Source organism: Nerophis ophidion, linkage group LG04, assembly GCF_033978795.1.
Source record: "Nerophis ophidion isolate RoL-2023_Sa linkage group LG04, RoL_Noph_v1.0, whole genome shotgun sequence".
NCBI lineage: Eukaryota > Metazoa > Chordata > Actinopteri > Syngnathiformes > Syngnathidae > Nerophis > Nerophis ophidion.
In genome coordinates, this window is record NC_084614.1 from 24,632,022 (window position 1) to 24,659,374 (window position 27,353).

The following is a 27,353-nucleotide window of genomic DNA, read 5'->3' on the forward strand; positions in this document are numbered from 1 at the left end:
CATAATGAGTATAGTTTTTTTTAAATCCTCAACACAGAAAATATCAGTTGCTACGCCCCTGGTAGGCCACAGTACATTTGGCAAAAGATGAGCTTACCTGACGTAAGAAACATAGGAGCTCCACTGTAGATATTTGGGAATGGTGTCAAAATTCACAAAGAAGCCAGAGAAGAGCAGCACAGGTATGGCTGTTACCGGACCTACAAATGTCGCTACCTGTGGAACCATGTTACATAGTGTTTACTGAATGAGCTCACTTTGCTTGGAGTTACTTCATGGACCTTACCTGCAGTGATGTGGATGCAGCGCCAATAAGCAACCCCAGAGACTGGGCTACCAAGGCTGTGGACGTGGACAAAGCCACGAAGAGCAGATATCGACTGGCCTCTGCAGGCTGTTCAGTCATCCAGTACACAATACTGCAGTACATAATTGGACAAATCACCTGTGAAGGAGATCATTATGATTGTTTTTATCATTAGGACATGTCCCGGTTATGTACATTGTGTACACTTCTCGCAGTGGTTGGGGCGGGGGGCGTGGTTAAGAGGGGTGGCGTATAATTCCCCAACTCGAGTATTTCATATATATTTCATATATATATATATATATATATATATATATATGTATATATATATATATATATGAAATACTTGACTTTCAGTGAATTCTAGCTATATATATTTATTTTATTGTATATATAAATAAAAGAAATAGTTTAATTTCCGACGGCACCTATCAAATACACAGTTATAAAAACACAGTTGTTCTACTAACTGTACTGTGCTTGCTGGTTACTAAAAAACAACAACAACAACACTTACCTTTCACTATTTGAGTAACCTTTGTTCTGCCATTTGCGTATTGGCGAGCGATCTCCGAATCCGGGAACATCTTTCACGGATTTGTTGTACACATCCGCAAATGAGAACGGGATGTTGCTTCCAGCTATCAGCGTAGCCATCTTTGTCTCAGCATAAGATACACCATCGGGTCTCCATTTAGCAAGGTGGCCCATAATACTGGGTTGTGAACGATGCTGCGCTGCGGACGCTTTGTGCTTCGCTGATCGTTCATGGCTGAGTATATCCGTTCGGCCGCCGTGTTCAATGGAGAAGTCTGTTCTACAAAATTTACAGGCAACATACCCCTTCCCCTTCAAACTCTCCTGGATAAATTGAAATTCTTATTTCCAATCGTTCTGGAACTTGCAAGCGTATTTCTTCATTTTGCTCGTCGACAGTGTAATATATTGGGTTGGAGTCAATAACCAGGCGACGTGATGAAGTTACGTCTCTTTACTGTGGGCTTCAGAACAGACTCCCTAAGGCATATCCCTTGACTGCACATAAATGTAGAATATATATACATTCTATTCTATGTACAGTAGATGGCAGTATTGTCCTGTTTAAGAGGGTCACAACATTGAGTTGGTCTGCATGGAGCTGTAGGGGGCGTTGCCTCCAGAGCCACCTGAATTTCGGGAGAAAATTAGTCCCGGGAGGTTTTCGGGAGAGGCGCTGAATTTCGGGAGTCTCCCGGAAAATCTGGGAGGCTTGGCAAGTATGAGTACAACCCATTTATTATTTATCATTTACCTTGGAGATTGACTTCTATTGTATCTCCTTCCAAAAGCTTCTTAGTCAAACACACCAGCAGCAGCCTTTCAATATTTTCATAGATACATGCCCATTGTTCAGATATTATTCTAACAGTCTTTGCCGGCGTTATTGACTTATTCTGCTTCAGTGTGGTGCAGACAAGCAGGGATTTGCTTCTCCAAGTTGGCAAAACGCTCTCTCATGTTATTGATGATTTCTTCTTTTAGTTCAATGAATATCATCCACTTCTTCTCAGCACTGTCCTTAACACTCACATTCTTCTCATGGTTGAAAAACAAACTTTTGTCCATCTTTAGCTATAAGATAATGCTAGCAAGTCAGACCAGCTTTTTTGGTCGGAGCTGTGACATTTGCCAAGCCAACTAATGGCGGGGATGCTTGTAACTCACATTTAGCTTGCAACAATTAGCAGAGACAGCTCTTATCTCAAAACCATCTTAAATTGGGGCACTCTTAAATTGAGGTATCACTGTATCTCAGAATCTATTGGAAAAATGCTAACACCAACAAAGCAATGATATATTACCTGGAATGGTATGTCCGCCATTGTTTTTGCCAAGTAGTAGGCCTTCAGGCTGTACCAGTAGTTGAGGTGTTCCCTTAAAAACACAGGCAACTCCAGAGGAACTGTGGAACCAAAGAAACAATAAGTGTCTTTCCACTTTGACTGAAACAAGGCTGAACAATCGATACAGAATTTCCCGGGCCTGGCGAGACAAGGTCTTACAAGTTAGAACAGTGGGCATCAGGGCGGCAAACATGAGGAAGAGCATGGAGAAGAAGAGGAAACCCGTGTTGTTGAAAACTTTACTGGCGTCGTTGCCGATTTTGAGATAAAGCAGACCGATGAGCACGCCGATCGCCAGATGGGACATCACTCTGAGGTGGGTCAGCACCTTACGAAACAAGGGATTTTAGTTAATCCTTAAAATCAAATACATCAGTATTTTCCATCCATACAAACATTATTGTACAAATGTTTTAGGTCAAAGGACATTTATATAACTATAACAACCATATCATTTATATACCTAATGGAGCGTAGTTGAAGAAAATTGTATTGTTTATCAATTCTGTTTACTGTTTAATATTTCAAAATGACAGCTGTGCTAAAATGTACAGTATTTAAAACAAAAACGCAGGATGCAGAGTACAGTACTGTATTTTCATTGACTATGACACAAAACACCTGGTTTGAAATGCACAGTACCGTATCTCTGCAGATTGTAATGAAGGTTCTTTTGAATAGGATGCAGAACTGTGTGAATGTACTTGTGGCAAAGCTACGTTTCTCAAGGGTCCCTGTGTCCTGTGGAGAGAGAAATGGAATGCAACTTGTCAGACAAGAGTAAAGACATCGAGCACAGATTAAAGTTTGTAGTTTCCACATCGCATTTGCGGCGCCCCCTTGAGAATGATGTGGTATGGCCCATTTCGAGAACTACGGTGGCCGACAAGGGCAAACGCGCAGCAAGGTCCAAAACACACAGAAACCGCCAATTCACAAAACACACAACTGCGGGGCAAACGCAAAACAATGTCCAAAACACACGCAAATCCCCAAAACAAATGCAATTTTAGTCGTTTCCACAAATCTGAAAGTTAGCATGCTACCAGGAAGTAAGCCCCAAACAGATATAAAGACGTAGATGCCACCTCTGATGCTGCTGTCCTTTGGAATGATGTATCAACGCGGCCGCCATCGATAGCCGGGAGCACCGTCAGAGGTGGGTGGAGTAGCCAGAAATTGTACTCAAGTAAGAGTACTGTTACTTTAGAAATGTTTTACTCAAGTAAAAGTAACGAGTAGTCACCCAAATATTTACTTGAGTAAAAGTAAAAAGTATGTTGTGAAAAAACTACTCAAGTACTGAGTAACTGATGAGTAACCTGTTTGTTTAATGATGACGGCAACAAGTAATGCACAAAAAAATAAAAATAGCAATGAACAAATTCAGAGCCAGGAATACCTCTTAAGCAACTAAAACAATAATATATATTAAATAATATATATTTGGTTTTACACTGTATTGAAAAAAAATTTGAAAATGAATTTTACCTTTGCAACCTCATATTACTATTGTTAAGTAATATGAGTTTTATATTCATAAAAGTAAGTTTCTCAGTACCCGACCTGTTTTTTGTGCCTTTAAAAAAGATTTAGAACTCTACATTAAAACACTCTACCTCTAACAACCAAAGAGCTGTGAAAACAACGATGCTGTGTTCCAAATTTAAGTTATTTACTGAGATTGAGTGAGCCTATGGCTTTGCACTTTGTTTATTTTATATATATATTTTTTTTGCATTGTATTTGAGTTACTTTGAATTTACAACCCCCTGGCTCTGTTTTGTACGGTTTTTATACTGTTTTGTACTGTTTTTGTAATTACTTTGATTATTTTCAACTGTTTGTAAATGTGGAAATTTATAAATAAAGGTTTATAAAAATTAAAAAAAAGTGCAGTTAATCATGTGACCGCCTGACTCTGTTTGATTGGTGAAACGGAGTCAAACGTCACCAGTGACTGCATTTGATTGGTGAAACGCAGGCTTGTGATATATCCTACTTTAAAGGTCTGTATGACAAACCAAACGAAGCGTGCATTAACAGATCGATAAAAATCAGTAGCGAGTAGCGAGCTGAATGTAGATAAATGGAGCGGAGTAAAAGTAGCGTTTCATCTCTATAAATATACTCAAGTAAAAGTAAAAGTATGTTGCATAAAAACTACTCTTAGAAGTACAATTTATCCCAAAAGTTACTCAAGTAGATGTAACGGAGTAAATGTAGCACGTTACTACCCACCTCTGGCAACCGTGTCCATTTACTGCATTAGTCAACTGAGACTAATGGTCCATCTGTACTGGGAAGTCTGAATTTTCGAGTTCCTAGTCGTAAATTTCCACTAAAACACACCCGAGGATGGATGTCTTACTCATAAAGTCGGAGAGTCCTCAACACCCCCGAGTTGGCTTCAAAGATGACTTCTGTGACTGTAAACAATAAAAGAAGCTTATGTGATAGTCGTTATTAGCACGTCTGATCATTTTTGTCGTACGAACTCAGCCGTATTGTAGGACACAGTGGTGTGCCGTCAGGGCCAGCAAGGCCTTCTCTGCTGGCCTAACATAACCAGAAATTCGGATGATAATTAAAGATAAAAATATTTTTTAATTTACCTTTCCCTAATTATCTAAAGTATTCATATTCTCTTCATGTCATGTTATGCTCGTTCCAGTGCTGTTGTTTTTAGTTTTAGTTTGTATCCAATCAGAATTCAGCTAGCTTATGTTGCCATGCTGTACGAAATATGCCCGAGGCCTTCAGAATCAACAATGCGGGCGTCCGTGCACTGTAAGTGAACGGAGACATGCAGTTGATAGACAGTTGCGATAGCCAATCAGTTCAGGAGTTGTTGTCAGTAAGGCCTTCTAGATGGCCTCACAATGAACGTGACATTTACGCGTCCTGTGATTGGATATTCACCTGGACCGTTAGCGGATGAATTTGAGATCACAGAGTTGAGAGACAGTTAGGATAGCCAATCATATCACAGATTGTTGACAGTCGCGTATCTAAGTAGCCTGATGTTAACGAGACTGTGATTGGATATTCACTTGTCATTCCAAAGTGAGTATCCAATCACAAGTTTCAATTTAGCAGGAAGCGGGAAGTGTTGCGCCGCAGCCATACCGGGAAAGCAGAGAAAGAAAACAAAACGTTGATTAGGTGGCAGATATACTGTATATCTTGGTAGGCCATTTTCAAGAAGGATATTTAAAGAGAAACTACATCTTGTGAGACTATGGCAGCCAACCCCGGAAGCTAGTTCAGCTGTTCTGGCGATGAAATGGGGAAATGCTCGCCATTTCCACTCGAATAAGCCGGCGACAAGTGGTACCACTGGCTTATACGGCGTCCAATAGGTGCTACAAATTGTGAGTTCAAATATTTCATTTTTTCACTTTTAACATGTTTTTTGCAATTTTAATTTTGACAGTACCACATAAGATGTTTTAATTGCTGATACGTTCTAATTGATTTTTAAAAGGACCAGAAAATAACCGGTTTTGTACACTGTTGAGGGGATTCCATGCACAGCAGGGCGTAAATGTGTTCCTGTATAGTATTTCTCCAGCAATGGTGATGTGGTGACATCAATCATGGTATTTTGAGAGGTAATCATTGCAGTCGGACGTCACTGAAGGCCGAGGTGGGAAACGCATGGCCCATCACTGGTAGGACATTTATATATGGTAATGTTATTGTTGTGCAAATAAATATTTTTCATGTTTTATACATTCTACATTGCTACCACTAGCGTCTTTGTGTTTCTTCTTTAACCACCGTGTTTGAAGGTTGCAGAAGGAGTGCATATTTTTTATAAGTTGTTTATATTCAGATGAAGCAAGCACAAGAATGGTTTTCATGGATGCAGCCATCTTGTTTTATGTCCCCGTAAGTGGAACGCTCATAACTCAGCTGTGACATCATACCCAGCTCGTAGATGAATGGAACACACCAAGAGGTCTATCAATAATTAAAATTTTGGTGCCAGTCAGATGCACACCGGTCTGACAAAACCCCTGCTCAAGATGGCAGGCGTGCTGATGTGCATAACAAGCCTGAGGGCGGCATATATGTACATATTTGGTATAGAGCACAGAACAGGAAAGGCATTCAGGAATGCACTGTGCTTTTTTGCTCGGTCAATAAAAGCCTCCAATCCATTGATATTGCGTGACGTTACTGAGATGGTCACAAGTGATTCACAACCATTGTTCCACAATTATCAAATGTGCTTTGGGAAATGTATTGTTTGATAAAAATACCATTATTTTCGGACTATAAGGCGTACTTAGAATCCTTTCATTTTCACAAAACTCGACTGTGCGCCTTATAAATCAGTGCACCTAATGTATGGAATAATTTTGGTTGTGCTTACCGACCTCAAAGCTTTTTTATTTGGTACAAGGTCAAATGATAAGTGTGACTAGTAGATGGCAGTCACACATAAGAGATATGTGTAGACTGCAACATGATGGTAGTCACACATAAGATATATGTGTAGATTTCAATATGACTTATGGAAACAACACCAACATTGTATATGTTCCACTGAAAATATAGAACATGTAACACGTTGCTCAAAAATCTATCAAAATCTTTTAGTATGACTTTGGTATGCTATGAAGCCGCATCGCTTGAAGGATTGCACTGTGCGTCAACATACGAGTATTATTATGATATGTATAAGGTAAAAAATATTAAGTGGCATTTTGTTTCGCAATATTTTGCAAAATAAACTATTCTTACCTTCTGGTACCTGCTGATTTTTATTTGGGATCTGCATAAGTCCTTAAAATTGGCATGCGTCCGCCTTTGAAGTCCGTGACGAAGCTATGTCAATAAGCTTCTTCTTTTTCTCTATCGTCTTGTTATGATACATTCATCTTCCACTGTTGCCATTTCTAATATAGTAGTGGAAAGTTCTACTTATGTCTGTCAGTAAACTCACCATGAAAGCGCTAAAACATACCGGTATAGTGAGTTTACATTATTCACCCAAAAAACTTTCCTTATTAGAGAGTTCCGGTCAGACAGTTTTTCACGGGACACATTTCAGGCATTGTTGTTGCACTAGTGAGCCACAGACGAGGAGATGCTGCTCCATTATTGATTTAAGTAAAGTCAGAATGTCATTTAAACAGTTAGCTCCATCTTTTGACACTTCTTCCACTCCTGTCCTTGCACGCTACACTGCTACAACAAAGATGACGGAGAAAAGACGCTGCCGAAAGTGAGCCCCGAGAATAAGACTGCCTACAAAGCGGCGTATCCTGGAGCGACTGTCAGAAAGCGACTTGAAGATGATCTGTAAAACATAATCTATGCAACATTTTGACCAAATAACCACCATTACATGTTATGTAGACCACAAGGAAGTGTTTTCAATTTAGAAAAAATAAAAATAATATGACCCCTTTAGTGCGCCTTTGTATGAAAATAGACCTGACTCGACCCGCTCATCTGCAGTGCCCCTTATAATCCTGTGAAGCCTTTGGTCTGCAAAATATGGCTAATGTATTTTTGTTCATCTATGCCGGTGATGGTATAAATAAACGCCCTTACACTAAATGGCAGGAGCTGTATCATCAACTTGGGTATCGACCTTTTGCCATTTATATAACATTTTAGTTTAGTAGCATGCTGTGAGATTTTTCAAATTTTTCTAAAAATGGCCTTACACTGTAGCACTGAGAGTGACAAGAGTCTCTCGAGTTCTTCTTGCCTTCCTCGGAGCACAGTCCTCCCTGGACCGCCTCGAACAGCACCGGGTTTAAGTCTCCGTACTCTCCTGATGCCACCTCAATGACTGTAGGCAGAGAGGACAAACAGAAGGTCTGAGAGACGCTGACACGCTCACACATAGAATTGTAGTCAAGTATTTGAGGATTTACTAAAATCAGCAGGATTGTGATATGTTGGGCAGTGCAGGCCCAGGTTCTTCAAATACGGGATAAGGTAAGGGACTGTTCCCTTGTAGATGCATTGTCCTTGGCTGAGGATGTACAACTGCAAGAACAGCGTAGACAGAGCATAAGTTCATGAAAAATATTGCCTTGAAAGAATAAAATAAAAATTAAATAAAGTGAAGTTAAGTGAAAAAATAATTGTAGGTAGTTATATAAAGGTTTGTTTGTTAATATCAATGGATGTTACAAAGACAGCCTGTCATTTTCATGTAAAAGCCGAATGCACGGAGGCAAAAAGTGATTTTTTATTTTTATTTTTTAAACCCATCCATCTTCTACCGCTTATTCCCTTTGAGGTAGCGGGAGGCGCTGGTGCCTATCTCAGCTACAATCGGGCGGAAGGCGGTGTATACCCTGGACAAGTCGCCACCTCATCGCAGATTTTTTAAATCGGACACTTAAATTAATGCAATACAATATGTGCAGAGGTCTTAGCCACCACCAACTTAGTTTCTACACTGTTGTCATTTTAAAGACAGACACAATTAGAATTTCACAACAAAGCAAGAAATATATTAAATGTTGGTAAGAAAACTTGTGGTTAGAGTGTCTACCCTGAGATTGGTAGGTTGTGAGTTCAAACCCCAGCCGAGTCATACGAAAGACTATGAAAATGGGACCCATTACCTCCCTGCTTGGCACTCAGCATCAAGGGTTGAAATTGAGGGTTAAATCACCCAAAATGATTCCCGAGCGCGGCCACCGCTGCTGCTCACTGCTCCCCTCACCTCCCCGAAGGGTGGAACAAGGGGATGGGTCAAATGCAGAGGGTGGTATCACTACACCGAGTGTGTGTGTGACTATCAGTGGTATTTTAACTTTTAAAAGTATCATTACAGCTTAAGGAACGTATCCTACAGAATCATAATGGCAACTTCTGTTAGTTTGTCATCCCTATTAGCCAGGAAGTAGCCTGTTAACTCATAAACAAACCCAAAATACACTCCACAAATGTTATTTTTTCAAATGTGTAAACAATTCCGCCATGGTGCAGGTCTGCACTGCAAATGTGGTCATTAAAGTATGATAATATTTGTCTTTGCTGCTGGAATTTAAATTTTCCTGAGGGAACTCTCCTGAAGGAATCAATAAAGTACTATCTATCTATCTATCTATCTATCTATCTATCTATCTATCTATCTATCTATCTATCTATCTATCTATCTATCTATCTATCCATCCATCTATCCATCCATCCATCCATCCATCTATCTATCTATCTTTTCTGGCTTCTACAGTATATGTTAGACAAGGCCAACTCATGATATCATACAGTTCACTTGAGCTTGCATGCTGTTTTGGAGGCCTCTGTTTGCAGGGATTTGCAATCTAGCAACATTGTGATGTCAGAGTGAGGTGGATCTTCTAATTTAGACATTAGTTCAAGTTCTTAGTCACAGTAGGAGTTTCAGGATGCGAGTGAACATAAACAAGTTAAGATAAAGTATATATTTTAATCTTATCTTGGCATGTGCTTAATAAGACTGACGTGCAGCATACAGTGACATAAATGCTGCTATAATCAGCTTTTTTTTTAATGCAGAGTCTGAATTGATCGGCGAGTGTGCTGTGTCTGGGTGAATCTGTGTACCATATTTTTCCCGGCTATAAGACCCTACTTTTTTCCCAAGCTTTAAACACTCCGGCTTATACAATGGTGCGGCTAATATTTGGATTTTTCTTCGATTAAGCAAAGAACAATTTACTAAAACGATCCACTTTGAGAAAATGTTTAAAGTGTTTACTCGACGTCCATTGAATCCGGTCTCCCCTAGGGGGGGTACCCACATTTGCGGCCCTCTCCAAGGTTTCTCATAGTCAATCTCATCAACTTTCCCACTGGGTTGTGAGTATTTCCTTGCCCTTATGTGGGCGCTGAACCGCGTATGTCGTTGTGACTTGTGCAGCCCTTTGAGACACTTGTAATATAGGGCTGTATAAATAAACATTGATTAATTGATTTACATAGTACAAGGAAGAAAAATCCTGTTAAACAATTTGAGGCTTATTTAAAAAGGAGAAAATCTTTTCCATCTCATAAATGATGAATACAGACATCATTGACTTTTCTATTTTGTTTGATCAGCCGTTTTACTGCACCGTTTTTGAAACAATTAGAATGTGCAAATAAACATTTACTAACTATTTCTATGTCAATATCTAATTTCAGAACTTATCAGTATATCTCTTATAGTTCGTTGCGGCGAATGTATGAAAAACATATATTTTCTTCAAAAATGTATTGGGAGCAGCTTATACTGTATACTGGTGCAGCTTATACACCGGAAAATGTGGTAATGTTTATTAAGTTTATTTTTCGACCTTGTGTGATGACCGTAAAATATATATTCAAACACTGTACATTTTCAAAATATACACTTTGAAAACAGGCAGCACTGCGGTACAGGGGTTAGTGCTCATGCGTCACAATAAGAAGGTCTTCGGTTCGATTACCGGGTTCGGGATCTTTCTGTGTGGAGTTTGCATGTTCTCCCCGTACTCCGGCTTCCTCCCACTTCCAAAGACATGCACCTGGGGATAGGTTGATTGGCAACATTAAATTGGCCCTAGTGTGTGAATGTGAGTGTGAATGTTGTCAGTCTATCTGTGTTGGCCCTGCGATGAGGTGGCGACTTGTCCAGAGTGTACAATGCCTTCCGCCCGAATGCAGCTGGGATAGGCTCCAGCACCGTGACCCGGAAAGGGACAAGCGGTAGAAAATGGATGGATGGATGGATTTTGTTCACGGAATAGGTGAAATATTTGCATTTGGGAAATCGATAGAACACCGGCCCTAGCTAAACCAATTTACTATACTCCGAAAAGCAATGGGTTCTTCACAATTATCATGGAAATTAATTCTGTAGTTTCAAACAAATAAACCAACCAACCAACCAAAGAATAGAGATCTTAACATAACCTTATTAGTGAGTGAAGTTCACTGCAACACCCATAATCTTATTCTTTTATTAATACCTGGCCGACAACTTCAATCAAAACTGAGTTTTATATTAATGAGGACTAAATACCCGACTGTACTATTACAAAGGGTGCCATCAGTTGTGTTCGAAAACACAGTCAAAATGTTATCTGGAAAAACGCTTGCCTTTTATCAGACGGCGGCCTTATGCAGAGCAGAGATTTTAAAAAAGGAGGCCTGCGCATCAACTATAGTGCTCTCTTAGTCAGATAACATTAGTCATGATGCGCAGCGGCTACTACATTAGAGAGAAAGCCGTGTAGGCACTCAGGCTACCTTATCAAACATCTCAAAGAGCTTGGCACTAGGCTGATGAATGGTACAGATGATTGTCCGCCCTCCTAGGGCCAGAGACTTCATGAGAGAAACCACCTGGAAGCAAGACGCGCTGTCCAGACCACTGAAAAAAACAGATTCCGTGATTAGCCTGGAATGCAGTGATTAGAAGAGGGGTGTCAAACGTACGGCACGAGGGGTTGGATCAGGCCCACAAACCGGTTTTATCTGGCCCGCGGGATGAGTTTATGAAGTATAAAAATTAATCTGAAACTTTTGAATGAAAGAAACAGCAGTTCTAAATGTGTCCACTGGATGTCGCAATGGCAATTATTTGTATCTTTGTAGATGATGCTACGTATGTACAAAATAAACCACATGATGTTATTTGGACATCAGTCGAGGAAAATTATCAAACTACATAAGTAACCTCATGTAATTTGATTTTGATATAATTTTTTTTATTTTGACAGATTGAAAATGAACACCAACTGATGAACATTATTACATCATTTATTCAGAAAATATAGATAACAACAAAAAAATTATTCACCGCAACATGTAACAACATTATGATTTGTACATTTTCAGAATGTGCTTGTTCTATTTTTAAACAAAGAAAACCATCTGAAGTTGTCTTTATTTTTAAGTTATCGTGCTGTGATTTTACCAGTCTGGCCCACTTGGCAGTAGATTTTTCTCCTTGTGGCCCCCCGTTTAAAATTAGTTTGACAGCGTGACTTTGTACCTGGTGGGCTCATCGAAGAACATGACAGGGGGGTTGTTGACCAACTCAAGGGCAATGGCGAGTCTTTTGCATTGACCCCCCGAAAGGGAGTTGGTACGTGTTTGAGCACAGTCCAGAAGCCCGAGAGCAGTCAGTATCTCATGCACCTATTATGGACAACAAGAACTGTGCAGTGAGAACGCCATCAATCAAACCAATGACACATGTGTTAATATATATCAACCCTGACTTACAAGTTCTTTTTTGACCTGCATGCTCTCATTGAGTTTCAGATTGGCAGAGACCTGAAGGACACATGAGCATCATGAAGAATCAATGAGAAATGGAGGAAAATGCGGGGCCTTACCATCATGGCCTCCCTGGTCGTGAGGTGGGGCAGCAGCATGTCATCCTGCATGATGTAGCAGGACATCTTTCGGAAGGTCCGCAGGTCTCTCGGGCGGCCGTTTACCAGAATTTGTCCCTTCATTCCTGTCTCCCTGCGGCCAAACAGAAGCAATAATAAGAACGTGTGCAAATTGAACGGTTGGTAAGCATTCCGGGACTCACCTGTATCCTGCCAGGATGTTCATCAGGGTGGACTTCCCGGCCCCAGAAGGCCCCATGATGCCAATAAGCTCTCGGCTGTTAAATCTTCCAGAAAGACACTTGAGGAGGGCTTTGTAACCTGATGAAGAGGAAAAAGACAGACTAAAGACAGACAGACTATTAAGTTTGAAAGTGCTCCATTTCTGCATCATCACAAGAACATTTCTGTAGAAAAATACTTACATGTAGACATTCGTCTAATTATACAAAATGTGTTTACTTCACAATTCACACTAATCTGCAAACGAGAAGAACGGTGGACGGTATGGGAAAGGATGTTTCCTTGTTACTCTTTAAGATGAGTGCACAACCTCATGGTGTGGTTGAACATACTGCATATACAGTAGTCCCTCGCCACATTGCGCTTCAAATATTATGGCTTTTCCACATTGTACATTTTTTCAAAACATTCTGCAGTTTTGAAGTCCTTAATTAAGCATTTTCAAAAATAATAATGGCTACATGAACTAAAAAAAAAATACCAATACTAACATAGCATCGGCCACTAGAGGAGTATCTTGGCCACTGATTGGATAAAAAGGTGACTTAAGGGTGTCACTTCATGTTAAGAGGGCTCTTATGCAACTCTGGAAACATATTGAGAAAGTCATAAACAGTTTTTTTTTCTCCAGCTATGAAAATACTTGATTTATAATGATTTGTACTTGATGGAAAATTCAGATAACGAGGCACGACTGTAAGTCTACACCACAAATATCCATAAAAATGTCCATACAAGCCTTTAAACCAGGCTTGTTTGCTCGTTTCCCAATCAGACAATTAAACAAATTAAGACTACAATTCCTCTTTACAACGCATCAATTATGTATTCACAGCAATTCACAATTTATGTTACGGCCTTTGTTTTCAAAAATGTGTCCACACAATAACCCTTAAAGACAACATTTAAACGTTTTGTTGTGATAATTGCAACTTCATTACAAATAAAAAACTAATAAATCCCATATGCAAAAGTATTCATACCCTTTTCCACTGATCATTTTACAGGAATGGGCAAAACTGGCCAACGTTAATCCTCTTAGCGCGTTGAATACATCACAACAGGACTGTTCAGATCATGCTCACAGACTCAGATAGAACAGCTGTAGTCTGAGAGCCTGATGCCTGGTCCATCCTCTACAACAAAAACCATCAACGACTGTTGTTGATGTTGTTTTTGTGCTTATTTCATTCTTATTCATTTCATTATGTGAGCATTTGTGAACCGTTAAAGCTTTCTATAGCAGTATTTTTTTTTTTTTGATAAATGAGAGACAATGAGAGATTTATATTTCACTTCAACATCTCTAACATTGCAAAGGATACTTCTTTGCTAGGTCAGCATTGCAAATTAAAATATGTACTTAATTTAAATAGATATATAAATACATGTAAACTAGGACTTTGGTGTGTTGCTAAATGTTTATACAGTATACTACATTTCCAAAAAGGCGTAAGGCTGGGAACAGGAACAGGAGGTAGGTCTGAACTAAGCGAGAGGACAACGGTTTGAGCAATGATTAGTTAATATATTGTTAAACATTGCAGTTTCTGCTTTGTCTACAGAAGAAACAAACATAAGTTTTGATCAGAGAATTGAAGTGCGTGTTTGAACGCCACTCAGAGGGAAATTAAATTGGCGAAAATGATGCTGATTGACCAAAAATGGGCATTGGACAAAGTTGTGACACCGCATACACTTGGCGGGGATTTATTGAATTTGCGTGGTTTGGACTGATTTCTAAAGGGGACTGATTGGAGAGGATAAATAGTTTGGATCCGACATCAAACTCTCTGACTATCCAAGTTTGGGAGCCCGAAATGATAAAGCCGACCCAGATGATATGCAAAATGCCTTCTAAGATACATACACACACACACACATATATATATATATATATATATATATATATATATATATATATATATATATATATATATATATATATATATATATACACACACACATATATGTATCTTAGAAGGCATTTTGCATATCATCTGGGTACATATATACATATTTACATATACACATATATACACACATATATATATATATATATATATATATATATATATATATATATATATATGTGTGTATATTTCCTACCGCTTGTCCCTTTCGGGGTCGCAGGGGGTGCTGGAGCCTATCTCAGCTGCATTGGGGCCGAAGGCGGTTACACCCTGGACAAGTCGCCACCAGGGCCAACACAGATAGACAGACAACATTCACACTCACATTCACACACTAGGGCCAATTTAGTGTTGCCAATCAACCTATCCCCAGGTGCATGTCTTTGGAAGTGGGAGGATTATATGTTCCAGGTTTCCATCCATCCATTTCCTACCGCTTGTCCCTTTCGGGCTCGCGGGGCGTGCTGGAGCCTATCTCAGCTGCATTGGGGCCGAAGGCGGTTATACCCTGGACAAGTCGCCACCTCATCGCAGGGCCAACACAGATAGAGAGACAACATTCACACTCACATTCACACACTTGGGCCAATTTAGTGTTGCCAATCAATCTATCCCCAGGTGCATGTCTTTGGAAGTGGGAGGAAGCCAGAGTACCCGGATGAAACCCACGCAGGTACGGGGAGAACATGCAAAGGTTTGTGTCATCATATTCAAAAATACTCTAGGCTGTAAAAGTGCATAAATAAAGTATTGGACGCAGGATGTGAAAACTTAAAACAATAACAAATTTTATATACATTTACAATTAACAAAAAAACAAAGCACTACAGGGTGTTGTGTGTGGAGTTGCAAGGATCCTATATATAATTTATTCTATTTTGGAAAAAGGCTGTACCATAACAAAATTTGGAAAAAAGTCGAGCGCTGTGGAAATCAGTGTTTTTTTTTTTTTTTTTAATCCTTAATATACTAACTCTAATATATTGGGCATTCTAGACAATGACATATGCTAAAACCTACAAAAAACAACACTATATTAATTTTCTCATATTAATCACGTCCCAAGGCAGCGAAGCAATCATTCACCGGCTCAATTCAGCCAGTGTCATCAATTTAATGATTTCAAAGATTTAAATGTACAGTAGTTACTAAATAACCATGCACTCCTTGACACTGTTAAACAAGCCAAAGGCTTCTCTCCTTGCAACAGTTTTTTTTTAAATGCCGCTAAAGATGTTCCTGGTTGACTAAAGCCACAAAAGACAAAGTAATAAAAACATGTCACATTACAGACCTAAAAGTCCTAAAATGGTGCCAGAAATTAAAGTAAAATATGTTTATCCAATCCCTGCTTTCTTGCAGTATGGTGGTGAATACTGATGCTCCAGACTGCTGCTCTAGCTCTTGCATTATAATGATTTTATCTGTGTGACGCTGCAGGGACATCTTTATCACCGCATCTCACTGTGCCATGCAGCAGCAAGAGGGGTTCAATGTCCGCTCACGACACCACAATGGCATTTGAGAGCCTAAAGATTAGGCATCCTTGCACTTATAACTGCAGTTTGAGTGGTGGACAAAAGATCTGCACTGCAACATACTGACATAATATTTTACACTCAGTCAAATTAAGCCATTTGCTGATAATAGTATGAAATAGTAATACTACCTCCAGGGCAAGGGCAGCACTTTATCTTGAGTAGATATTTTCTCAGTAAATTGTCAGTACAGAGGTGCATGGATAGCAGTCAAATCAGCAGAAATACATTTGAAACATGCATAGTCATGTTAGAGTGAAAGTATCATTTGTGCATGTTGAAAAATGTAGCGACCAAGACAACCAAAATGAACTTAAGGCTAGAACATTGGCTATAAAATCACGGCAAAGCAACTCTGGGATATACTGAAAATACCCCAAATGTCAAACAATGTGGTGCCTCAAAAGTCAAAGAACAACAGGAGATTCAAAACCATTATCATGTGTGACGTCATACATTACGAGCATTTAAAGCAGGGGTGTCAAACTCAAATACAGAGTGGGCCAAAATTTTAAATGGAACAAAGCCGCGGGCCAAGGTTGAACCAATTAACCTTTTAATAGGGACCCAGACAATTTTGCATTAAATATTGAACAAGCAAGGCTTATATACCTTTAGTGAAATGCAAAATCCAGTTTCAAATAATAAAAATAATAATAATGAAAAAATATCAATGGCATATCAAATGAAATTTAAATAAAATGTTAAGCCTTTTTTTCTATTTGCAATCTTCTGAGGTAAATATCAAATTTTTTCCACAGGCTAATAATACATTTTAAAATAAAATAACAATAATGACTGAACCAAACATTCAAGCTTTGAAGTAGCAAGAGAAAATGCATGAATAAAACGTTAATTACTGGTCAGTTTGCTGGAAGTTTCCCGGAAGAGTTAGTGCTGCAAGGGGTACTGGGTATTTGTTCTGTTGTGTTACGGTGCGGATGTTCACCCGAAATGTGTTTGTCATTCTTGTTTGGTGTGGGTTCACAGTGTGGTGCATATTTGTAAAAGTGCTAAAGTTGTTTATACGGCCACCCTCAGTGTGACCTGTATGACTGTTGACCAAGTATGCCTTGCATTCACTTGTACGTGTGTGTGTGTGTAAAAGCCACAAATATTATGTGACACGCTGTTAGTATGCAGGAAAAGCGGAAGTGACGACAGGTTGTAGAGAACGCTAAACGCCTTAAATGCACGCCCCCAATATAGTTGTCCAGGTGGAAATCAGTAGAAATTCGGGAGAATGGTTGCCCCGGGAGATTTTGGGGAGGGGCACTGAACTTCGGGAGTCTATCGGGAAAATTAGGAGGGTTGGCAAGTATGAGTATTAGCGGTGAATGCGGTGTTACAGCGGCACCGACGCTGTATAACACCGGCGGGCCAGCTCTAATGCTAGATTGATATTGCCTCAAGGGCCAAATTAAATTACACGGCGGGCCAGATTTTGACAGCCATGATTTAAAGGATTACCTTTTAAACCACAGGTGTCCAACTCAAGGCCCGCAGGTCAGATTATTTTATATGGACCGCGAAAGCCTGGACATAGTATGTCTCAATAAAGTACCATGTCCATTTTTTACAGAAATAATACATGTACTACATAATCTAATATTATCTAATAATGCAACAAATTATATTATAAAATATTTATGTTTATACCAATAAATACTATTAAACATATATTATTACATTTTATTTAAAAAAATAAAAATAAAAAAAACCCTTAAACATCTGTTTGACTTAGGATTTCAAAGTTTGTTATCCATCACATTGTACACTTAAAATACGATTGTACGGTAAAATACTGCCAGCTCAGTTGCCAGAAGTCTGCTACAAAAAACAATGGTGCTGTTTTTCTATTGATAGTAATACACTGTAAAAACAACAACCATGGACTTTACAGAAGAAAAAAAAACGCAGCTCAGCTTGTGTACGGACCCCAAAATGTATTTTTTAATTTTTTTCCAAATACAAAAATATAACCAATGATGGTTTAAGACAGTGGTTCTCAAACTTTTTTTGTCATTCCCCACTTTGGACAAGGGGGAGTTTTCAAGCCTCACCTGCCCCCATCACCCCAACAGAACGCTAATGCCAAGCTTAACATTTTCAAATTTATTGAACATCAAGTAACATCAAGTTGTATACACTCAAACTCAATAACATAAAATAACATCAAGTTCAATAATAAATAAAATAACTTGCATCAAGTTCAATAATAAATCAAATAAAAGTGTTGTAACTTGCATCAAGTTCAATAATAAATCAAATAACTTGCATCAAGTTCAATAATAAATCAAATAACTTGCATCAAGTTCAATAATAAATCAAATAACTTGCATCAAGTTCAATAATAAATAAAACAAGTGTTATAACTTGCATCAAGTTCAATAATAAATGAAACAAAAGTGTTATAACTTGCATCAAGTTCAATAATAAATCAAATAACTTGCATCAAGTTCAATAATAAATCAAATAACTTGCATCAAGTTCAATAATAAATAAAACAAGTGTTATAACTTGCATCAAGTTCAATAATAAATGAAACAAAAGTGTTATAACTTGCATCAAGTTCAATAATAAATCAAATAACTTGCATCAAGTTCAATAATAAATCAAATAACTTGCATCAAGTTCAATAATAAATAAAACAAAAGTGTTATAACTTGCATCAAGTTCAATAATAAATGAAACAAAAGTGTTATAACTTGCATCAAGTTCAATAATAAATCAAATAACTTGCATCAAGTTCCATAATAAATCAAAGTGTTATAACTTGCATCAAGTTCAATAATAAATCAAATAACTTGGATCAAGTTCAATAATAAATCAAATAACTTGCATCAAGTTCCATAATAAATAAATTAAAATTGCCACTTTTTCATGTTTTGATCAAATTTACCGCACTCACAACATCTGTTAAAACCTCATTGAGTTCGGGGCTGAGCTGCCTTGAAGCGAGTGCTTCCCGGTGAATGACACAGTGTGTCCAATGCGCATTTGGGGCAACCCTCTTTATTAGAGCCTGCTGCCCGTTTCTTGACCCTGCCATGGTCTGTGCGCCATCAGAGCAAAAGCCCACACAGTTTTCCCATTTAAGGTCGTGTTGTTTGAGGAAACTGTCTATTATCTTGAACAGCTCATCAGCAGTGGGTCTATGTTTTATGTATTTCCAAAACAGTAAATCCTCGCACAGTGACTTGCCATTCACAAAGCGAACGTACGCGATGAACAGGCAGTCTTTATTGCTGTCAGTAGTTTCGTCCACTTGTAAAGCAAAACTACTTTATTTTATTTTGTCTACGACAGGGGTCGGCAACCTTTACCACTCAAAGAGCCATTTTGACCCATTTCACAAATTAAAGAAAAAAATGGGAGCCACAAAACTCTTTTGAAATTTAAAATGAAATAACACTGTCTAATCCCCCTCTGATCCCCACAATTTCCCCCTCTGTCTTCCTTTTTTTTTCTCTTTCTATCCCTTGCTGCTCCAGCCCGGCTGCACCAAATGATAATATAAATACATTTAGTAAAGTCAAATTTAAATAAGGCAACAAGAGAAGTATCCTACACTTCTCTTCTGTAAAGTTAATGTGAACAGCCGATATAGGCATCTACATCAACTATATGATTTGCCTGGGAAGCTGGACAGGACAAAACAATTACAAAATAAAATAAAAATAAAAAAATGAAATAACACTGCATATAAAGTTTTCTTTTTGCCTTGTGCTATGTATAAACAAACTATGATGGGTTACGTTTATGAAATCAATGAACGACTGCAGAAAAAATGAAATAAAATGTCTGCATGCAACAAAACGTTTTAACTCCGAAAAAGACGTCGGGTTGAAGGTTAAGTAAAATACTTAATGTCTATTTAAGTCTTTCTTGTAGTAATGAAAAAAAACGCCAAACTTAAATTATTCACTGGCAGAGAACCAAAAATGCCGTAAAATGTCTATTTCACTGAACAATTAAAAAATGTGAATATATGCAAAACTATAGGGAATTAAAATATTTATCATACATGGTCAATGTGATTTCTGCTCCTGAACCGCAGAGCACAGCGTCTCCACATCTGGGCTGTATGACGTCACCTTTATCTTCACACAGGATTGTAAACTCTCATCTGGGAGGCGTGTGCCATGTTTGTTTTCAATAAAGTTCATGTTGGAGAACACCTGCTCACATACATATGTGGATCCAAAGATCGACAGGACTCCAAGTGCATACTTTTTCATGTTCACATAAAAGTCGGGGATAGCGTTCCAAGTTTCGAACACAAGTTTGTCTGGTTTGGGGAGGTTTTCAATATCACACTATTTCTGATTCTGAGCAAGAACGGCCTTCTGGCGTGAAACATCCTCAAGGTGTGCTGTCAGGCGCTTTAACTTGGACACCCACATGTCTCCGTCCTGCAGCAGCAGACGCGCGGGGCCGTGGGCATGTCCCGAGGTTTGACAAGCAGGATGACAAGCTGTGCTGGCCGTGACAAACTGAGCCGCATCAGAGTGATCAAAGAGTCGCATGCAGCTACGGGGCCGCCGGTTGCCGACCCCTGGTCTACGAGTTGTTCCTCAAGATCACTTGCAATGTCGCATATACGTCTCGCAACTGTGTCGCTTGACAGCGGGACAGCTTTTAATTTTGCTGCGCTTGTCTCTGACACCATGTCTATTGCAGCGGGGAGAATCAGCTGCTCAGCAATTGTGTGTGGTTTTTTGCATTGAGCAATTCTGTATGCAACTCTATATGAAGCCAATTTATCCATCCATCCATTTTCTACCGCTTATTCCCTTTTGGGGTTGCGGGGGGTGCTGGCGCCTATCTCAGCTACAATCGGGCGGAAGGCGGGGTACACCCTGGACAAGTCGCCACCTCATCGCAGGGCCAACACAGATAGACAGACAACATTCACACACTAGGGCCAATTTAGTGTTGCCAATCAACCTATCCCCAGGTGCATGTCTTTGGAAGTGGGAGGAAGCCGGAGTACCCGGAGGGAACCCACGCATTCACGGGGAAGACATGCAAACTCCACACAGAAAGATCCCGAGCCTGGATTTGAACCCAGGACTGCAGGACCTTCGCATTGTGAGGCAGACACACTAACCCCTCTGCCACCATGGAGCCCGCCAATTTATCCATTTTGTGGAATTGTGGTCCACACATTAGCCTGCTACCCATCCGCACGAAAGTTTCTTCCGCTCAGCCCGCCCCCATTAGTTACTGTTGCGTCTGTCAAACTTTCGCTCCTACCTAGAAATTTAAAGCATACAGGAAAAATAAGTAATTTACATTAATTTATATAGGGGATTTCACAGACAGAATCACAAAGTGATTTACAGTTTGTATAGAAAACGGGGTTGTAAAAAAAAAAATCTAAGAATAAAAAAAAATAAAATAAAATAAAAAAATGAAGTGGAATCTCCTCCCGTTTCTCGCGCCCCACCTGTCATGTCTCTATTCCCCACCAGTGGGCCGCGCCCCACACTTTGAGAAACACTGGTTTAAGACAACAGATATAACAAAAAAAAGTTGAATTTGTCACAATTAGAAGTTAAACTGGGTAAAAATGGCTGAAAAAGGCTGTCAATCCCCCCTGTCTGGTGTAAATGTGTATGCACTTACACTGAAGAAAGAAAAGGGATGGTATGGTTGCTATGATATTGTTGCGCAACTGCCGACTGAAAATCATGTTGTTTTCCCAAACACTACTTTTGTAACACAAGGTTATCTTTTTGTTATCTGCATATGTATTAGCTTACTTGGTGACACTATCCCTCTGCAAACGACCTCCATTGTTGTCTCCTTCAAAGGGTTAGTACTTTTACTTTGTTTCTGTTCTATTACACAGTGTTTAACCTTCCTTTACAGTTGTCGGCCACTTGAGTGTAAGGTCTTATGATTCAACAATGTTTTCTCCATAGCTAAACACCCTTTTATGATTATGGGAAAAATGTTTTGGAATTAAAACAACTTGGCAGTCAACCAGCACCAGGTGAATAGGTTCAACTTTGGAGGAAGCACAGCTAAGGCTAATAATTAGAGCAGAAAGGCTTTCCTGCTGTTGCTGTCTGATACAAAAATATGGGCGCAGTACACAAGGAATTGGATGGATGACAATATTTGGGAACGGTAACAAATGTCTTAATAGATGAGCTAATGGTCAATCCAGCAGACACCCGGAAACATTTTTTGGTTCACGAAGCACCAGTGAAAAGGTGGCTGACAAAATTGACTGATGGCCAACTATTAAACTATTAAAATAACTTAGATAACAGGTAAAACTATGACTATATATGTTTGGATGGCACATATGTAGAGGCTGCTGGTTGAAGGACCTCTTTGCTCCTTTTGTGTTCTTGATGTTTCCCTCTCGTTTTCATGTGGTCTTTGTCTCAGGCTTTGGGCCCTTTCGGGACTGAACAAAAAGAAGTGGCACTTTTGGAAATTCTGCGTTGCTTTTCGGTGCTTATTTGTGAACTTTTGGATCTTCCTGGAGGAGCCATTTGGCCAAGGCCAGCTGCTGGCTCTCTGCCACACCGGAGTACGCGTGCAGAGGAATAGATGGGGTTGCGGTGCTTGACCGTCAGGATGGACGAGCTTCACGGGGCTGAATGAACATAAATCGGATACTTTGGTCTCCATAGATGGATTCTCTTACATCCGCACGGACCGGACTTTGGCCTGGGCTACTGGGCAGCATAGAACCTAGTTGGCTCTCTTGGTTGCTTTGTTGGGTCTGTTCCTGTCTCTGGCCGCGCTGCCCCCCAGCCCAGCAGACGATGGCGAGGAGCACTGCACAGGCCACCGCGGTGCATGGTGTCCAGAAGGTGTTTTTGTTTTGATGTATTATTTTTCTATGCACGGTGCAATCATATGTGCGCATTATGTATTATTTATTGCAATTTTTTTAGTTTTTCATTGCATTTTTGTTGTTGTAACCGTACGTAGTAAAACTGGCGCAGCTGAAGTGGCATCTGGTCGCATCAGTTCTGTGCTCTTCTAATGTATTTAATGTCCTTTGTGTGAGGAACCCGCATGGCTGCGGCGGTTGTGACCCCAGGATGCAGGAAACGGGAGAACGACGTGCAGGTAAGAGTCTTTTAATACACTCAAAATAAGGAGAAGCAGTCATGCATGCAAAGGTCCTGAACATAATCAGTCCCGAGCACTGAGGAACAGGCGAGGCAGGCAAAAATAGCCGCCTGATTGGCAACTGCAACCAGGTGTGCCAGGCTGCCAATCAGGGACAGGTAAGGGGAACGAGCACTCAGGGAGACATGCAGGAAGGGGAACAAAAATAAGGAAACAAACAACAAAAAAAGGAACCACAACCAGAAGTGAAGTGACAGATCGTCACACTTTGTGTTCTTTGATGGTTCCCTCTTAATTGTTTTAATGGGATTTTACCCCTAATTGTTTGTGGACTTTTTGTACCTGCATTGCAACCAACATACACTATATTGCCAAAAGTATTTGGCCACCTGCCTTGACTCACATCCCATTCCTAACCCATAGGGTTCAATATGATGTCGGTCCACCTTTTGCAGCTATTACAGCTTCAACTCTTCTGGAAAGGCTGTTCACAAGGTTGCGTGCGGAGTGTGTTTATAGAAATGTTCCACCATTCTTCCAAAAGTGCATTGGTGAGGTCACACACTGATTATGGTTGAGAAGGCCTGGCTCTCCGTTCTAATTCATCCCAAAGGTGTTCTATCGGGTTAAGGTCAGGTCAGTCAAGTTCATCCACATCAGACTCTGTCATCCATGTCTTTATGGACCTTTCTTTGTGCACTGGTGCACAGTCATGTTGGAAGAGGAAGGGGCCCGCTCCAAAACTGTTCCCACAAGGTTGGGAGCATGGAATTGTTCAAAATGTTTTGGTATCTCGGAGCATTCAAAGTTCATTTCACTGGAACTAAGGGAGCAAGCCCAACTCCTGAAAAACAACCCCACACCATAATTCCTCCTCCTCCAAATTACACACTCCAACCACTTCGGAGCTGAGTTGCTGTTGTTCCCAAAGTCTTCCATTTTCTTATAACAAAGCCAACAGTTATGTTTCGAATATTTAGGAGAGAGAAAATTATCTGACTGGATTTGTTGCACAGGTGGAATCCTATTATAGTTCCAAACTGGAAATCACTGAGCTTCTGAGAGTGGCCCATTCTATCACAAATGTTTGTAGAAACAGTCTCCATGCCTAAGTGCTTGATTTTATACACCTGTGGCCGGGCCAAGTGATTAGGACACCTGATTCTGATCATTTGGATGGGTGGCCAAATACTTTTGGCAATATTGTGTATTTAAAGTTAAAGTTAAAGTACCAATGATTGTCACACACACACGAAATTATTCTCTGCATTTGACCCATCACCCTTGATCACCCCCTGGGAGGTGAGGGGAGCAGTGAGCAGCAGCGTTGGCCGCTCCCACGCCCCAGTGAGAGATGAATAAAGTCACTCCTGTTACGATCCGTTACTCTGATCTTCACATGTTGTTGTTTATTTTTCCATCTGTGTTTTCATTCTCCGTTCTGACCCGTTTACTTCCTGTTTTGTTTGTTTCCATGGTCACTTATTATTTCCACCTGCTAGTCTCGGTTCTCGCACACCTGTTCTTGTAATCACCACCCTTTATAAGCCAAGCTCTTCTGTTTATTCTTTCTGGGACTCTAGTTTGCTCTCACGCAACTATACGTCTGTTTTGATCGTTTGCTTTCACGCAATTCCTACTATTTTCGCGAGCTCTCACACTACGCACCTCGTTATTAGCTCACATGCTAAATGTTTTATTTGCTCCTTTTTGTGTGCCAACGTGCCAGTTTAATTTCCTATTTTGTAACTACTAGTTCACATACTAGCGTCTTTGGTTTGCCTTTTGTTAGCGCCAGTGTTTTTGTTATAGCTTTCCTTCTGTTATCTAGAATAAATTGGTTATATCTTACCTTTGTTGTGTTCTTCGTTTTGACGCATCCACGAGGGAATCGAACCTGGCACCACAATGCCGAACAGGCGTAACAACTCCTAACCTATTCTATATTTAGAATTAGTTATCTGACTTCGAGAGGTGTATATTTAATTTTCCATGTGTTGCTTACGTAGAAATTCATATCACTGCATGTCCACAAAGGCATCATGCCTTTGTGCCTCTAAACAGGACAAATTGGTTTCTTCAATGATACAGTTAGTACACCTCAGTTCATGTACTGGTCCACCAATAGAAGATTAATTTCCAGAGCGCTTTCTGGGTATGCTTCATTTGCCACAGTCATTTTTAGAAATCACTCACAAGCTGTATGGCATTGAGGTGACGATTGTAAAATGTTTATCACGCCTGACATCACAAGTTCAAGGCTTGTGCGCCTCAGCTCTTTGTACGCTGGGTGCTCCAAATGGATCCCAGCGTTTGGATTAAGCGGCGATGGCGCTGCTTAAATAGACTCTGCAGAGGTAGCAACATTGGCATCTTGCCTCTGCCAAGTGCAAGAAGTGCATTGTTTGTTGATTTGGTAGTCAGACAGCAGGATTATGCTTTACAGCATAGCTCATGGGCTAAGGACAAACATGTAACATTTTACTGCAACATTCTCATTTTTTGTTGTTGTATCCGCCTTCATTGCATCCGAATGGGGCTGAGACCAGCAGATCTTAAACTGGACAAAGCTAGTTATTGCCCAGGACGGCATTGCTATGGGCGGGGCAAGGATGAGAGGGCGGGTGGAGATCTATTAATGTTGGTGGTTTAGAGTTCTGATGGTGGTGAATACACCTCTCCGTGACGGTGATTGGTGGGGAATGAGAAAAAGATATGTTTCTGGTGTCATGATCCGTTGTCTGGATCGTGTCTTGTATTTTCTGTTAATTTTGGACTCCTTTAGTTTCTGTCTGTGCACCTCTGAGTTTGTTTTGGTTGCCATGGTTGCTCATTGTGTTCACCGGTCTCTGATTAGTGTTCGCCCGCTCACCTGCTTCATGAGCACTAATCAAAGGCATTATTGAAGCCTGCCTTTGCTGTGCAGTAAGGCTGGCGTCATTTTTTGCTGCAAAAAACCGTCATGTTGAGTACTTCTATGTTACCTGTTTCTAGTTCATGTGCCAAGCTTCGCCATAGCTCCCATGCTATTGAACGTTTTTCGGTATTCTTGTGTTTTGCATGATTTATGGACAATAAATCATTCCTACCTCACGCTTTCATCCAGAGTTTTCCGTCTGCATTCCTGGGAGAACGACCCCACATAAAGATGTGACCCCGATGTGACAGCTGGTGTGGTTTCGCCCAGGGCCCCATTGAAACATACACACTAGTGGTGTGCCATCAGGGCCAGCAAGGCCTTCTCTGATGGCCTAACATAAATTATGATAATTAATTAGTAAAAGTTAATTTTATATTTATTTGACTTTCCGTAAATATACAGTAAAAAAGTATTCATCATATTCTCTTCATGTCCTCTTAGGCTCCAGTGTTGCGCTTTTAAATTAGAGCTTTTATCCAATCAGAATTCAGCTGGCTTGTTGCCAGCACTGTATGAATTCTGCCTGAGGCCTTCTGACCTAAGATTAGCGGCAGCTGTGCAGTTTAACGAACTGAGGACATTCAGTTAACAGACAGTTGCAAAAGCCGATCAGTTCACAAGATGTTGACAGTAGCCTTATGTTGAACGTGACTGTGATTGGATACTCACTTGTCACTACCAGGTATCCAATAACAAGTTGTGATTTAGGAAAGCAGAAAGTGGCACCGGAGCCATACCAGGCCAGCGGAGAAATCAGCGGTACTCACTTTTTTAACCAACAAAGTAGCAGAGCAAAACATTGATTAGGTGGCAGATATAAGAGTTTACCTGCCACTTCCACTAAAATCAACCAACTGCGAGCGGTATTGTGAGTTCAAGTATATTTTTTCACATTGAGTATGTTTTTTTTTTTTACAATTATTTTTGTTTTTTACAGTACCACATCCAAAGCGGGTTTACTGATTTTTAAATGCGCCAAAAAATAGCCCTTTTTGTACACAAGTGACAAATTGATTTGTTTCAACACAAAGTAATGCGCAAGTGTATTGCTGTATAGTATTATTACAGTAATATAGTATGAGGCGACATAAATGATGGTATTTTGAGAGGTATTTATTGAAGTCGG

The 27,353-nt window shown here is 39.9% G+C and overlaps 1 protein-coding gene across 2 annotated transcripts in view; it reads right to left on the reverse strand.

Annotated features, from left to right (window-relative positions):
* abcg4a (ATP-binding cassette, sub-family G (WHITE), member 4a) overlaps positions 1–27,353 on the reverse strand; it is a 45,262-nt gene that overhangs the window by 3,049 nt on the left and 14,860 nt on the right. For both annotated transcript variants that reach the window (XM_061897578.1, XM_061897577.1), the window contains 12 exons: positions 12,716–12,833; positions 12,513–12,645; positions 12,400–12,450; positions 12,167–12,312; positions 11,419–11,542; positions 8,088–8,202; positions 7,875–8,002; positions 2,833–2,931; positions 2,350–2,518; positions 2,149–2,249; positions 287–445; positions 98–216 (listed from right to left, as the gene is read on the reverse strand). In XM_061897578.1, coding sequence (XP_061753562.1) covers positions 98–216; positions 287–445; positions 2,149–2,249; positions 2,350–2,518; positions 2,833–2,931; positions 7,875–8,002; positions 8,088–8,202; positions 11,419–11,542; positions 12,167–12,312; positions 12,400–12,450; positions 12,513–12,645; positions 12,716–12,833 — 1,462 coding nt within the window. The remainder of the gene's footprint in view (positions 1–97; positions 217–286; positions 446–2,148; positions 2,250–2,349; positions 2,519–2,832; positions 2,932–7,874; positions 8,003–8,087; positions 8,203–11,418; positions 11,543–12,166; positions 12,313–12,399; positions 12,451–12,512; positions 12,646–12,715; positions 12,834–27,353) is intronic.